Source organism: Eriocheir sinensis, chromosome 24, assembly GCF_024679095.1.
Source record: "Eriocheir sinensis breed Jianghai 21 chromosome 24, ASM2467909v1, whole genome shotgun sequence".
Lineage (NCBI taxonomy): Eukaryota > Metazoa > Arthropoda > Malacostraca > Decapoda > Varunidae > Eriocheir > Eriocheir sinensis.
The window spans coordinates 2,271,960-2,287,950 of NC_066532.1; the positions used below are offsets into that span (position 1 = coordinate 2,271,960).

Genomic DNA, 15,991 nt, shown 5'->3' on the forward strand with positions numbered 1-15,991 from the left:
TAGGGTAAGGTTAGGTTAGGTAAGTTAAGTAAGGAAAGATCAGGTCAGAATAGATTAGACAAAGTAAGGCAAGGATAGGTTAGGTAAGGTAGGGATAGGTTAGGTTAGGTAAGGTTAGGTTAGGTTAGGTAAGGTAGGGTAAGGTTAGGTAAGGTAAGGTTAAGTAAGGAAAGATCAGGTCAGAATAGATTAGACAAAGTAAGGCAAGGATAGGTTAGGTAAGGTAGGGATAGGTTAGGTTAGGTAAGGTTAGGTTAGGTTAGGTTAAGTTAGGTTAGGTAGGGTAAGGTTAGGTTAGGTAAGGTAAGGTAAGGAAAGATCAGGTCAGAATACATTAGACAAAGTAAGGCAAGGATAGGTTAGGTAAGGTAGGGATAGGTTAGGTTAGGTAAGGTTAGGTTAGGTTAGGTAAGGTAGGGTAAGGTTAGGTAAGGTAAGGTTAAGTAAGGAAAGATCAGGTCAGAATAGATTAGACAAAGTAAGGCAAGGATAGGTTAGGTAAGGTAGGGATAGGTTAGGTTAGGTAAGGTTAGGTTAGGTTAGGTTAGGTTAGGTAAGGTAGGGTAAGGTTAGGTTAGGTAAGTTAAGGTAAGGAAAGATCAGGTCAGAATAGATTAGACAAAGTAAGGCAGGGATAGGTTAGGTAAGGTAGGGATAGGTTAGGTTAGGTAAGGTTAGGTTAGGTTAGGTAAGGTAGGGTAAGGTTAGGGTAGGTAAGGTAAGGAAAGATCAGGTCAGAATAGATTAGACAAAGTAAGGCAAGGATAGGTTAGGGTAGGTAGGGATAGGTTAGGTTAGGTAAGGTTAGGTTAGGTAAGTTAAGTAAGGAAAGATCAGGTCAGAATAGGTTAGACAAAGTAAGGCAAGGATAGGTTAGGTAAGGTAGGGATAGGTTAGGTTAGGTAAGGTTAGGTTAGGTTAGGTTAGGTTAGTTAAGGTTAGGTTAGGTAAGTTAAGTAAGGAAAGATCAGGTCAGAATACATTAGACAAAGTAAGGCAAGGATAGGTTAGGTAAGGTAAGGATAGGTTAGGTAAGGTTAGGTTAGGTTAGGTTAGGTTAGGTAAGGTAGGGTAAGGTTAGGTTAGGTAAGGTAAGGTAAGGAAAGATCAGGTCAGAATACATTAGACAAAGTAAGGCAAGGATAGGTTAGGTAAGGTAGGGATAGGTTAGGTTAGGTAAGGTTAGGTTAGGTTAGGTTAGGTTAGGTAAAGTAGGGTAAGGTTAGGTTAGGTAAGTTAAGTAAGGAAAGATCAGGTCAGAATAGATTAGACAAAGAAAGGCAAGGATAGGTTAGGTAAGGTAGGGATAGGTTAGGTTAGGTAAGGTAAGGTAAGGTTAGGTTAGGTTAGGTTAGGTTAGGTTAGGTAAGGTAGGGTAAGGTTAGGTTAGGTAAGGTTAAGTAAGGAAAGATCAGGTCAGAATAGATTAGACAAAGAAAGGCAAGGATAGGTTAGGTAAGGTAGGGATAGGTTAGGTTAGGTAAGGTTAGGTTAGGTTAGGTTAGGTTAGGTTAGGTAGGGTAAGGTTAAGTTAGGTAAGTTAAGTAAGGAAAGATCAGGTCAGAATACATTAGACAAAGTAAGGCAAGGATAGGTTAGGTAAGGTAGGGATAGGTTAGGTTAGGTAAGGTTAGGTTAGGTTAGGTTAGGTTAGGTTAGGTAGGGTAAGGTTAAGTTAGGTAAGTTAAGTAAGGAAAGATCAGGTCAGAATACATTAGACAAAGTAAGGCAAGGATAGGTTAGGTAAGGTAAGGTTAGGTCAGGTAAGGTTAGGTTAGGTTAGGTAGGGTAAGGTTAGGTTAGGTAAGGTAAGGAAAGATCAGGTCAGAATACATTAGACAAAGTAAGGCAAGAATAGGTTAGGTAAGGTAGGGATAGGTTAGGTAAGGTAGGGATAGGTAAGGTTAGGTTAGGTTAAGTTAGGTTAGGTAGGGTAAGGTTAGGTATGAAAGATCAGGTCAGAATAGATTAGGCAAAGTAAGGTAAAGTTAGACAATGTAAGGTAGGGATAGGTTAGGTTAGGTAAGGTTAGGTTAGGTTAGGTTAAGTTAGGTTAGGTAGGGTAAGGTTAGGTTAAGTAAGGTAAGGTAAGGAAAGATCAGGTCAGAATACATTAGACAAAGTAAGGCAAGGATAGGTTAGGTAAGGTAGGGATAGGTTAGGTAAGGTAGGGATAGGTTAGGTTAGGTAAGGTAGGGTAAGGTTAGGTTAGGTAAGTTAAGTAAGGAAAGATCAGGTCAGAATAGGTTAGACAAAGTAAGGCAAGGATAGGTTAGGTAAGGTAAGGATAGGTTAGGTAAGGTAGGGATAGGTTAGGTTAGGTAAGGTAGGGATAGGTTAGGTTAGGTTAAGTTAGGTTATGTAGGGTAAGGTTAGGTTAGGTAAGATAAGTAAGGAAAGATCAGGTCAGAATACATTAGACAAAGTAAGGCAAGGATAGGTTAGGTAAGGTAAGGTTAGGTCAGGTAAGGATAGATAAGGTCAGATTGGGTGGCGAGGTGTGTACAGGTAAGGTCTTAATCAACGTTACCTGGTGAAGCCCTCCTCGTCGTGGCCGTACCAGAGCTCAAGGACGTCCCGCGGCAAGAATCCCGCCAGAGGGTGCTGCGGGGAGATAGATAATAGATAGACATATGATAGATAGATAGATAGATAGATTAATTAGGTTAGGTTAGGTAAAGTAAGGTTAGGCCGGTACCCACGCACTCATCACAATCTCGGCCGGCCCTTTGTTTCTCTCTCCCGTCCCACACATTAACGCAAGAACACACTCACGCACTCATCACAATCTCGGCCGGCCCATTGTTTCTCTCTCCCGTCCCACACACTAACGAAAGAACACCACCACGCACTCATCACAATCTCGGCCGGGCTCTTGTTTCTGTCTCCCGTACCACACACTAACGCAAGAACACACCCACGCACTCATCACAATCTCGGCCGGGCTCTTGTTTCTCTCTCCCGTCCCACACACTAACGCAAGAACACACCCACGCACTCATCACAATCTCAGCCGGCCCTTTGTTTCTCTCTCCCGTCCCACACACTAACGCAAGAACACACCCACGCACTCATCACAATCTCGGCTGGCCCTTTGTTTCTCTCTCCCGTCCCACCCACTAACGCAAGAACACACTCACGCACTCATCACAATCTCGGCCGGGCTCTTGTTTCTCTCTCCCGTCCCACACACTAACGCAAGAACACACCCACGCACTCACCACAATCTCGGCCGGCCCCTTGTTTCTCTCTCCCGTCCCACACACTAACGCAAGAACACACCCACGCACTCATCACAATCTCGGCCGGGCTCTTGTTTCTCTCCCCGTCCCACACACTAACGCAAGAACACACCCACGCACTCATCACAATCTCGGCCGGGCTCTTGTTTCTCTCTCCCGTCCCACACACTAACGCAAGAACACACCCACGCACTCATCACAATCTCGGCCGGGCTCTTGTTTCTCTCTCCCGTCCCACACACTAACGCAAGAACACACCCACGCACTCATCACAATCTCGGCCGGGCTCTTGTTTCTCTCTCCCGTCCCACACACTAACGCAAGAACACACCCACGCACTCATCACAATCTCGGCCGGCCCTTTGTTTCTCTCTCCCGTCCCACACACTAACGCAAGAACACACCCACGCACTCATCACAATCTCGGCCGGCCCTTTGCTTCTCTCTCCCGTCCCACACACTAACGAAAGAACACCACCACGCACTCATCACAATCTCGGCCGGGTTCTTGTTTATGTCTCCCGTACCACACACTAACGCAAGAACACACCCACGCACTCATCGCAATCTCGGCCGGCCCCTTGTTTCTCTCTCCCGTCCCACACACTAACGAAAGAACACCACCACGCACTCATCACAATCTCGGCCGGGCTCTTGTTTCTCTCTCCCGTCCCACACACTAACGCAAGAACACACCCACGCACTCACCACAATGTCGTCCCGCGGCGTGTAGGGCATCACTCTCGTGGGGAAGTCCCTGAAGATCCCTCGGATGAAGGGCGCCGCCTCGCTCCGCCCCGCCAGCGCCAGCAGCACCACCGTCACCGCCACCACCACCGCCAGGGACTTCGCGGTAACCTGAAGAAGGGATGGAAAGGAACGATCATGAGAACTCGATTAACCTCACCCGGATTAGAAGATTCAGAGAGGACTTGAGGTCTTTCAGGAAGGGATTATCAAGACACCTCTCCTTCAGAAATTATTGATCTTTCTTTTGACCACTCATCTCGAAATTCTCCTCCTGAAATTGACCTCTCTTTTGACCTCTTTTGACCGTTCATCTCGAAATTCTCCTCCTGAAATTGACCTCTCTTTTGACCTCTTTTGACCGTTCATCTCGAAATTCTCCTCCTGAAGTTGACCTCTCCTTTGACCTGTTTTGACCGTTCATCTCGACATTCTCCTCCTGAAATTGACCTCTCTTTTGACCTGTTTTGACCGTTCATCTCGACATTCTCCTCCTCCTGAAATTGACCTCTCTTTTGACCGTTCATCTTGACATTCTCCTCCTCCTGAAATTGACCTCTCTTTTGACCTCTTTTGACCGTTCATCTTGACATTCTCCTCCTCCTGAAATTGACCTCTCTTTTGACCTGTTTTGACCGTTCATCTTGACATTCTCCTCCTGAAATTGACCTCTCTTTTGACCACTCATCTCGATATTCATAAACAGGAGATTTGCATAGCGTTTTTTTGTTGTTGTTTTGTTTTGTTTTGCGAGATCACACTCAGCATCATCATCATCACTTATACAGACTGAAGAAAGGTGTTGCATAATGAAAATGATGGTGATGATGGTGATGATTATTATGATGAAATACACCCACACACTTGAATAGCGTTTTTTTTTTTTTTTTGCGAGATCACACTCACCACCATCATCATCACTTATACAGACTGAAGAAAGGTGTTGCATAATGAAAATAGTGATGATGATGGTGATGATTGTTACGATGAAATACACGGCGCCCACCCACACAGAGCTCTTTCCGGGAGGGTTGGTAATGCCTAGCGATTCCAAGTCTAGCACGTTATCAGTCCGTGGGGGATTATAACCGGAAGCGAGCAGCCACAGAGTGATTGCCAAGAGGTCTGAGAAATTATACGGATTTTTTTTTCTTTACTGCAATTCTTCCCTATAATAATGGTGAAAGTATTGTACGGTAACCTCTCTCTCTCTCTCTCTCTCCAAAGAACAAAAATATTTCCTCCATACCATAATCTTGCCTCTATTTCCTCCATTTGTCCCTCCACCGCCTCTCTCTCTCTCTCTCTCTCTCTCTCTCTCTCTCTCTCTCTCTCCAAAGAACAAAAATATTTCCTCCATACCATAATCTTGCCTCTTTTTACTCCATTTGTCCCTCCACTGCCTCTCTCTCTCTCTCTCTCTCTCTCTCTCTCTCTCTCTCTCTCTCCAAAGAACAAAATATTTCCTCCATACCAGAATCTTGCCTCATTTTACTCCATTTGTCCCTCCACTGCCTCTCTCTCTCTCTCTCTCTCTCTCTCTCTCTCTCTCTCTCTCTCTCTCTCTCTCTCTCTCTCTCTCTCCAAAGAACAAAAATATTTCCTCCATACCAGAATCTTCCCTCTATATCCTCCATTTGTTCCTTCACCGCCTCTCTCTCTCTCTCTCTCTCTCTCTCTCTCTCTCTCTCTCTCTCTCTCTCTCTCTCGTCACCGTCACACGCCAATGACTAGTAGGAAAAAAATTCGTCATAACGGAAGCACGTGACACATTTTCCTCCTCGTGTTTGCATGTTCAGGCGCGCGGTGAGGATGTCCTACCACAAGAGTTTCACATGCCTCGGTGGGGTGGACTGCTTGGTGCTACACAACAGCGGTATTACCAGGAAGTCACTCCACAAATTGGCCTGCAGCTTGTCGACACTTCTTTCATTACCATTGGAGTCGCTTTAAGATCAAGAGCGTTCCTAGATGATGGAGTTAGTCAGTCACTCAGTGGGTCGTATCATAAGACATTTCGCCGCCCTAGAACACATATTTGGCAAGGCTTTCGTAGGAGTCGTGGGCATTTCCAGGGGTAGTTTTATGACCCTGGTGGTAGTTTGACCCTTCTTCTGTACCGTGAACCTGAAGGAACACTCATTAGAACCCGACTGACCCTCTCTTTGACCTTTAGAAATAGTTAATGTGAGAAGGATTGGTGTCTTAAAATACGGCCCAATTGGGTCGTATTTTAAGACATTTCGCTTACCAAGAACACCTATTTGACAAGGCTTTCGTAGGAGTTGTGGGCATTTCCAGGGGTAGTTTTATGACCCTGGTGGTAGTTTGACCCTTCTTCTGTACCATGAACCTGAAGGAACACTCATTAGAACCCGACTGACCCCCTCTTTGACCTTTAGAAATAGTTGATGTGAGAAGGATTGGTGTCTTAAAATACGGCCCAATTACCAACAACAGGTCTCGTAAGTGGTTTGATGAATCCGCCCTCAGCTGGCCCGCGGTGTTGTGGATTCGCGGGCACGTGGCGCGATGGTTTTCAAGACAACTCCTTTTTTTGTGTGTATTAATGGCTATTTCTTTCTGTTCTTCCTTCTTTTTTTTCATATAATCTTTCATTCCTTCTTTCTTTCTCCATTCATTTATGCATGACTTACCTCACTTAGCTCCCCGCACCCAACACACACACACACACACACACACACACACACACACACACACACACACCAACTTGTATTTTCTCCTATCCGCATTTCCTTTTTTCCTTCCCTTTTTCCTTCTTTTTTTCCTTCTAAACTGTACCAACACACACACACACACACACACACACACACACACACACACACACATACGTCATCGCTCTAATTATCTTCCTCCAGCCTAATACAGTCACGTGACAATGAAATACTGATGCTGAGTCACACACACACACACACACACACACACACACACACACACACACACACACACACTTGGCACACCGCCCGGCACGCCCAAGGTAAGTGTCTTGAGCCTTTCCTTAAGTGTCTGTCTGTTCACTTTTTTTTTTTGCCTCACCTCCGAAACCTGTTTTCTTTTTTTTTCTTCTTTTATTCTAAACGTCTTCTTTCTTTTTTCTTCTTTCATTCTTTTATGGATTTGAAATTTGATTATTCGTCTTTTTTTTTCTTTCTTTCTTTCTTCTCTTATTTTTCTTCATTTGTACTCGTTTTTTTTCTCCTTCCTTCCTTCCTTCCATCTTTCCTCCCTTCCTTCCTTCCTTCCTTCCTGTCTTCATTCTATTCCTTGTTTCTTTCTTCGTTTCGTATGTACTGTTTTTTCTTCTTTCCTTCCTTCCTTCCTTCCTTCCTTCCTGTCTTCATTCTATTCCTTGTTTCTTTCTTCGTTTCGTATGTACTGTTTTTTCTTCTTTCCTTCCTTCCTTCCTTCCTTCCTGTCTTCATTCTATTCCTTGTTTCTTTCTTCGTTTCGTATGTACTGTTTTTTCTTCTTTCCTTCCTTCCTTCCTGTCTTCATTCTATTCCTTGTTTCTTTCTTGGTTTCGTATGTACTGTTTATTCTTCTTTCCTTCATTCCTTCCTTCCTTTCATGCTATGGAGTTCAGTTCAAACTTATTAATTCCTCCCTTCTTTCTTCCTTTCCTTCTTCCTTCCTTCATTTATTCTTCTTCATAGGTATTTTTTTCTTTCCTCCTTCCTTCCTTCCTTCCTTCTTTCCTTCCTGTCTTCATTCTTCTTTCTGTGGACGTATATTTTTTACCTTTTCTGTCTTCCTTCTTTCTTTTCTTCATTCATTCATTTATTCTTCTTTCCGTGGACTTATCATTTTTTCCTTCCTTCCTTCCTTCCTTCTGTGGGGTTGAAACTTCCTCTCTTCATCCCCTTTCTCCTTTTTTTCTTCCTTTCTTCCTTCATTCTTTAATTCATTCTCTGGATCTTCAAATTTCTTCCTTCCTTCCTTCCTTCCTTCCTTCCTTCTTTCCTTCATTCATTCATTTTACTTTCTGTCGACTTATAGTTTTCCTTCCTGCCTCAAACCTTCCTTTCCTTCCTTCCTTCCTTCCTTCCTTCCTTCCTTCCCTCCTTTCTTCCTTCCCTCCTTCCTTCCCTCCTTCCTTCCTTCCCTTACACCCAAGATCCTATTCGTTCAACCCGGATCTTCTTTTTCCCTCCTCCTCCTCCTCCTCCTCCTCCTCCTCCTCCTCCTCCTCCTCCTCCTGCCATCCTGCAAGCAAGCAAACCACCTCATCATTGTCTTTGGTGGACTATAAGAGGAGGAGGAGGAGGAGGAGGAAGAGGAGGAGGAGGTGGAGCCAATATACTTCCGGACATAAGGGAGATATTATGGAGGAGGAGAAAGAGGAGGAGGAGGAGGAGGAGGAGGAGGAGGAGGAGGAGGAGGAGGAGGAGGAGGAGGACATAAGGAGGAGGTTGTTTATCATTCTGCACCAACCTCAAGATCTTCCTTCCCCTCCCTCCTCCTCCTCTTCCTTCTCTCTTCCTCCTTCTTCCCTTCTTCCCGTTCTTACCCCTCCCTCCCATTCCTTCCTTTTCCCTTCCGTTTTTTCCCCTTCCATTCACTCCTTCTTTCCCCCTGTTCCTTCCCTCCCTCCCTTCCCCTCCCTTTCTCCCTCTTTCACTCCCTTCTTCCTTTCTTCTCCTTCCTGTCATTTCTTCCCTTTCCATTCCTGCCTTCGCCCTTTCTTCCCTCCCTACCACTCCTTATCTCCCTCCCTTCTCCTCCTTTTCTCCCTCTTTCACTCCCTTCTTCCTCTCTTCCTGTCATTTCTTCCCCTTCCATTCCCTCCTCCTTTCCCCTTTCCTTCCCTCCCTCCCACTCCCATAAGAACATAAGAACATAGGGAAACTGCAAGAGGCCGAGTGGCTTACACAGGGCAGCTCCAGAATCCCCCCCACTACCTACGATGGGTGAGGTGTAGTTTGAGGGGTTACAGGTAGAGGCTTGATCCTCGTTTACCTTCGGTACGGGCGTACGCTCCAGTACCCTGTCTCCTTACTGCACCCACACCTCACTGCCACCTGTCATCCTCGTCCATGTAGCTATCCAGTCTACTCTTAAAACAAGCTATCGTCCCTGCACTAACTATGTGATTGCTGAGTCTATTCCATTCCCCCACCACCCTATTACTAAACCAATGCTTGCCTATATCTCTCCTAAATCTATACTTTTCTAATTTAAATCCATTACTGTGTGTTCTACCCTGCTGGCTAATTCTCAGTACTTTACTTATATCGCCTTTGTTGTAACCCTTGATCCATTTGAATACTTCTATGAGATCTCCCCGCACTCTTCGTCTTTCTAGTGAATGTAAGTTTAGATGTTTCAGCCTATTTTGATATGGGAGGTTCCTCAGCCCCTGAATCATCTTCGTCATCCTCCTCTGAACTGATTCTAGCAAGTTGATGTCCATTCTGTAGTGTGGGCACCAAAACTGGACAGCATAATCTAAGTGTGGCCTAACTAACGCTAAATAGAGTCTGAGGATGACCTCTGCACTCCTGTTGGTTACCGTCCTGTTAATAAAGCCTAATACCCTGTTAGCCCTATTCCTCGCACTAATACATTGCTTCCTTAGTTTTAGGTCAGAATTCACTAACAATCCCAAATCCCTTTCACACTCTGATCTGCCTATCGCTGTGGAGTCTAAACTATACCCGTGTAATGGGTTGCGGTTCCTACACTAAGTACGCTACACTTGGTGATGTTAAAATTCATCTGCCATTTCTCTGACCAAGCTGACAGTTTGTTGAGATCCTCCTGCAGTGCTCTAGCATCCTCCCCTGCCCTAATAGTGCATCCTATTTTGGTGTCATCTGCAAATTTACCGATGTCACTATCCCATTGTCTATGTCATTGATGTGGATAATGAATAAAAGCGGGCCTAAAACTGAACCTTGACGAACCCCACTGGGTGAACCTCCCTTTCCCCCTCTTTCACTCCCTTCTTCATCTCTTTTCTCCCTGTTATTTCTTCCCTTTCCATTTCTTCCTTCCCCCTCCCTTCCCTCCCTACCACTCCTTACTTCCCTCCCTTCCCCTCCCTTTCTCCCTCTACCACTCCCTACCTACCACTCCTTACTTCCCTCCCTTCCCCTCCCTTTCTCCCTCTACCACTCCCTCCCTACCACTCCTTACCTCCCTCAACCACTTCCTTCTTCCTCCACTCCCTCAGCAGTATGCATTCCGCCACCTCAGCCCTCCCACCAGGCTGGAAGGAGGCACCGCGCGGGCCCTGTCGGCAATCCCTGCACCACTGTTTTGCATTTAGGGTCACACCAGGCTCCCCGCGGCACCCTAACGGTATGCCTTGACGTATGAATCCCCAGCCTCAAGGGTCGCTCGTGGTGGTCAAGCCTTGGACAGAATCTTTTGGTTGTGGTTGTGGTTGTGGTTGCCTTTTCTTTCTCCTCTTCCCTTCACTCCTTTCTTTTTTCTCTCTCTCCTCTTTTTCTGTTCCCTGTCTCCTTCTTTCATTCTTTTCTCTCATCTCTCCTCCTGTTCGCTGTTTTCTTTCCTTCTTTCCTTTCTCTCTTCTTCTGTTCTCTCTCTCTCTCTCTCTCTCTCTCTCTCTCTCTCTCTCTCTCTCTCTCTCTCTCTCTCTCTCTCTCTCTGTTCCCTGTTTTCTTCTTTCCTTCTCTCTCCTCTCCTCCTGTTCCCTGTCTTCGTTCTTCTTTTCTCTCCCTGTCTTCTTCTCTCCTTCTTCTCTCTCCTCTCCTCCTGTCACTCTTTGTTCCTTCTTCTCCAATGTGACTATATGGTGCCTCAATATAAGCTAAGCCTGGTGATAGTTTGACAAGGCTTCCACAAACCCACATTTGATAAGGCTTTCGTAGAGGTTGTGTTAGTGTTTCCATGGGTAGTTTTATAAGCCTGTTGATAGTTTGACAAGGGTTCTGCACACCCACATTTGATAAGGCTTTCGTAGAGGCTGTGTTAGTGTTTCCATGGGTAGTTTTATAAGCCTGGTGATAGTTCGACAAGGCTTCTGAACACCTACATTTTGATAAAGCTTTCGTAGAGGTTGTGTTAGTGTTTCCATGGGTAGTTTTATGAGCCTAGTGATAGTTTGACAAGGGTTCTGCACACCCACATTTGATAAGGATTTCGTAGAGGCTGTGTTAGTGTTTCCATGGGTAGTTTTATGAGCCTAGTGATGGTTTGACAAGGCGTACACCTACATTTGATAAGGCTTTCGTAGAGGCTGTGTTAGTGTTTCCATGGGTAGTTTTATAAGCCTGTTGATATTTTGACGAGGCTTCTGTACACCGACAATTGATAAGGCTTTCGTAGAGGTTGTATTAGTGTTTCCATGGGTAGTTTTATAAGCCTGTTGATATTTTGACGAGGCTTCTGTACACCGACAATTGATAAGGCTTTCGTAGAGGTTGTGTTAGTGTTTCCATGGGTAGTTTTATGAGCCTGTTGATAGTTTGACAAGGCGTACACCCACATTTGATAAGGATTTCGTAGAGGTTGTATTAGTATTTCCATGGGTAGTTTTATGAGCCTGTTGATAGTTTGACAAGGCGTACACCCACATTTGATAAGGATTTCGTAGAGGCTGCGTTAGTGTTTCCATGGGTAGTTTTATGAGCCTGTTGATAGTCTGACAAGGCGTACACCCACATTTGATAAGGCTTTCGTAGAGGCTGTGTTAGTGTTTCCATGGGTAGTTTTATGAGCCTGGTGATAGTTTGACAAGGCTTTTGCACTATGAACATAAAAAAACACTCATGAGGACCCGACTAATCTTCTTTGTGGCATTTGAAAACAGTTGTTGTGAGAGCCAAAAGCATGTGAGAATATGAGATTATTTTTTTATTGAATGTTATGTATCGTATTGACACTCGGAGACGTCTAACAGGAAAAAAACAAGAATCTTCGGAGTAAAGCAAAGAACACGCATTGACAAAACGCCTTCAAATATTGTGCTTCTGACGTAAACAGGAAAGTATGCCACGAAGACACACCTTGAGAGAGAGAGAGAGAGAGAGAGAGAGAGAGAGAGAGAGAGAGAGAGAGAGAGAGAGAGAGAGAGAGAGAGAGAGAGAGAGAGAGAGAGAGAGAGAGAGAGAGAGAGAGAGAGAGAGAGAGAGAGAGAGAGAGAAAGCAAAAATTCTCATCCTTCCAAAAAAAAAGAAAAAAAGAAAATACAGTAAAAAATAAATAAATTAAACAAGACAAAACAAAACAACAAAATATCTAAACACACCCTGAGAGAGAGAGAGAGAGAGAGAGAGAGAGAGAGAGAGAGAGAGAGAGAGAGAGAGAGAGAGAGAGAGAGAGAGAGAGAGAGAGAGGTTCTTGTTCAAACCGTTAATCTTTCATGGTTTCTTGCAATAGTTATGAGTCAGCTATCAGAAAATACAGTGTGCTAAGTACGACAATCTGGGAACGCTGAGCTGCACGCCGACTGCCCAGGCTGGAATTCGAACCCGACGCCGAAAATTCGTAGCTAATCACGCTCACCACTGCCAGACTATCGTACTCAGAGCCGCGTATCTACCGGTTTCTCTGGGCCATAACTGTTGCCAAGAAGCACCAATAATTAACCATTTAAACGATAACCATATATGAAGGCATTTATTTGGGTGATGAAAGCAGTTTTTGGGTCGGAAATCGGCAGACACAAGACGCAGAGTACGACAATCTGGCAACGTTGGCACGCTACCCACTGCTCCACGGAGGCACCTCGGAGACTAGAGGTGGTCTATCCTAAAACCCAAGTGAAATTACATTGTCTGTGGCCGCCAAGACGTTGCATGGCTGCCTTTGTGAATACTGATTAAGGCGAGGGAAGCGGCGCTCAAGTTACTGTTTTGTTTTACTTTTTTCTTTCTTTGTCTTTGAGTTGAATATTTTTTTGTTGTTTTTTCAGAATTTTACAATTTTTTGGATTTTTTTTCTTTTGTGGGATTTTTTTTCACTATTTTTTGGCATTTTGGATTTTTTTTTTTGTCTTGGTGTTCAGTTAATATTTTTGTCATTTTGTAGGGTTTTAAATATTTCTTTTTATGTGTGTGTGTGTGTGTGTGTGTGTGAGTGTGGGGGGTGGTATCGCGTTTAATGAGCCGATCGTGTTGCACTGGACCATGCACTGAAGGCGGGAGTTTATTCCATTCTCGCACTACAACGTTGGTGAAAAGAATTTGGTGCAATCTAAACTTATCTATTTACACTTAAGTCATCGATCATAGTCAATTTAAACTCATGCACACGAGATGTTTTGATATAATTGACAAGTTTTCTTCGAGGACGACGTTTGACTGACTTTAGATTTATGTTCAATATATGTAAAGATTTATCATAAGATTTATCACAAAACATCATTTATCACAGCGTATCAAGAGAATGTTTTACGATGGATAGCTTGGCAAGATCGGGGCTCATATCAAGTATATATCTAGACACCTCTCCACCCAAAATTGACCTCTCTTTTGGCTACTCTTTACATTTGTCTGTGGGAGCGGTGAGTAGCGTTTTTTTTCTTCACTTTTTGTTGCCCTTGTGCCGTCTCCTTGGTTGTAAATAAATATATATATGGCACGCCTCCACTGACAACGGGCCGCACGCACCCACCCCAAGCATTGTAGATCAAGAGAATGCTTAACTTTGGATGGCTTGGCAAGATCGGGGCTCATATGACAACCGCCTCCACTTACAAGGGGCCGCACTCACCCACCCCAAGCATTATAAATCAAGAGAATGCCTAACAGTGGATGGCTTGGCAAGATCGGGGCTCATATGACAACACGCCTCCACTTACAAGGGGCCGCACTCACCCACCACAAGCATAGAGTATATCAAGAGCTGCTTCACGGTGGATAGTTTGGCAAGATCGTGGCTCATATGACAACAACGGGGCCGCACTCACCCACCCCAAGCATAGAGTATATCAAGAGCTGCTTCACGGTGGATAGTTTGGCAAGATCGTGGCTCATATGACAACAACGGAGCCGCACTCACCCACCCCAAGCATAGAGTATATCAAGAGCTGCTTCACGGTGGATAGTTTGGCAAGATCGTGGCTCATATGACAACAACGGGGCCGCACCTCACCCACCCCAAGGAGCGATCATCTTCAAAAAGCACCACACCACACAGCCAAGGACGAGGCGGCGGCGGCGGCGGGGAGGGACGGGAAGGGGGCAGCGACCTTGAAGTGGCATTGTCAGTTCCCGGAGCCAGGCAGCTGCTGCATCGGTTTTTACGCGCCATTTATTAATTAGGCTAATGCGCGTGACTGGCGGCGAATTACGTGATGAGATGCATTCCTGGCGTGGTTGATGAAGGGCAAAGGTGGCGGCGGTGGCGGTGAGGGGGGGGGGGGTCGTAGTGGTGGTGGTAGTAGTAGTAGTAGTAGTAGTAGTAGTAAAATAGGAGGAGGAGAGGAGGAAACACGACGAGGGGAAGAAGGGAAAGGAGAAATGAAAAGGTAGTAAAGTTGGGGGCATACGCTATATCTGCGCGTGGCCTCGGTGCTCATCTCCGTCGCACTGGCCCCTGAGTCTGCGGTAGGAAGAACCCATCACCCCGGGACACGGCCAGGGGGACACCCGGGTTACCACAGTTTGCCTTCCCCAGGTTTCCCAAGTCACCCACTTATCGACCAGCCCGAAAGGGACGCTAGAAGAGGGGGAAGAGCAATGGCGTAGCAAGGGGTGGGGGAGGGGGGGGAAGCGGCACTTGTAAGGGGACGTCAAATAAAGCCTTTCGTGGTTTTTTTTTCCTGTGACGCTGAACAATAATTTTTCATGCCTTTTTTCCTGTGACGCTGAACAATATTTTTTCATGCTTTTTTTTCCTGTGACGCTGAACGATAACTTTTCATGCCTTTTTTCCTGTGACGCTGAACAATAATTTTTCATGCCTTTTTTTCCTGTGACGCTGAACAATAATTTTTCATGCCTTTTTTTCCTGTGACGCTGAACAATAATTTTTCATGCCTTTTTTTCCCTGTGACGCTGAACAATAATTTTTCATGCTTTTTTTCCTGTGACGCTGAACAATAATTTTTCATGCCTTTTTTTCCCTGTGACGCTGAACAATAATTTTTCATGCTTTTTTTTCCTGTGACGCTGAACAATAATTTTTCATGCCTTTTTTTCCTTGTGACGCTGAACAATAATTTTTCATGCCTTTTTTCCTGTGACGCTGAACAATATTTTTTCATGCTTTTTTTTCCTGTGACGCTGAACGATAACTTTTCATGCCTTTTTTTCCCTGTGACGCTGAACAATAATTTTTCATGCCTTTTTTTTCCTGTGACGCTGAACAATAATTTTTCATGCTTTTTTTCCTGTGACGCTGAACAATAATTTTTCATGCTTTTTTTCCTGTGACGCTGAACGATAACTTTTCATGCCTTTTTTTCCTGTGACGCTGAACAATAATTTTTCATGACTTTTTTTCCTGTGACGCTGAACAATAATTTTTCATGCCTTTTTTTCCTGTGACGCTGAACGATAATTTTTCATGCCTTTTTTTTTCCTGTGACGCTGAACAATAATTTTTCATGCTTTTTTTCCTGTGACGCTGAACAATAATTTTTCATGCCTTTTTTTCCTGTGACGCTGAACAATAATTTTTCATGACTTTTTTTCCTGTGACGCTGAACAATAATTTTTCATGCCTTTTTTTTCCTGTGACGCTGAACAATAATTTTTCATGCCTTTTTTTCCTTGTGACGCTGAACAATAATTTTTCGTGACTTTTTTTCCTGTGACGCTGAACAATAATTTTTCATGCCTTTTTTTTCCTGTGACGCTGAACAATAATTTTTCATGCCTTTTTTTCCTTGTGACGCTGAACAATAATTTTTCATGACTTTTTTTCCTGTGACGCTGAACAATAATTTTTTATGCCTTTTTTTCCTTGTGACGCTGAACAATAATTTTTCATGCTTTTTTTTCCCTGTGACGCTGAACAATAATTTTTCATGCCTTTTTTTCCTTGTGACGCTGAACAATAATTTTTCATGC

General features: G+C 44.4%; 1 protein-coding gene across 2 annotated transcripts in view; it reads right to left on the reverse strand.

Moving 5' to 3' along the window:
* LOC127002736 (uncharacterized) overlaps window positions 1-15,991 on the reverse strand; it is a 40,666-nt gene that overhangs the window by 12,020 nt on the left and 12,655 nt on the right. For both annotated transcript variants that reach the window (XM_050868830.1, XM_050868829.1), the window contains exons 2-3: window positions 3,951-4,100; window positions 2,531-2,604 (exon numbers count right to left, since the gene is read on the reverse strand). In XM_050868830.1, the coding sequence (XP_050724787.1) occupies window positions 2,531-2,604; window positions 3,951-4,100 (224 nt within the window). The remainder of the gene's footprint in view (window positions 1-2,530; window positions 2,605-3,950; window positions 4,101-15,991) is intronic.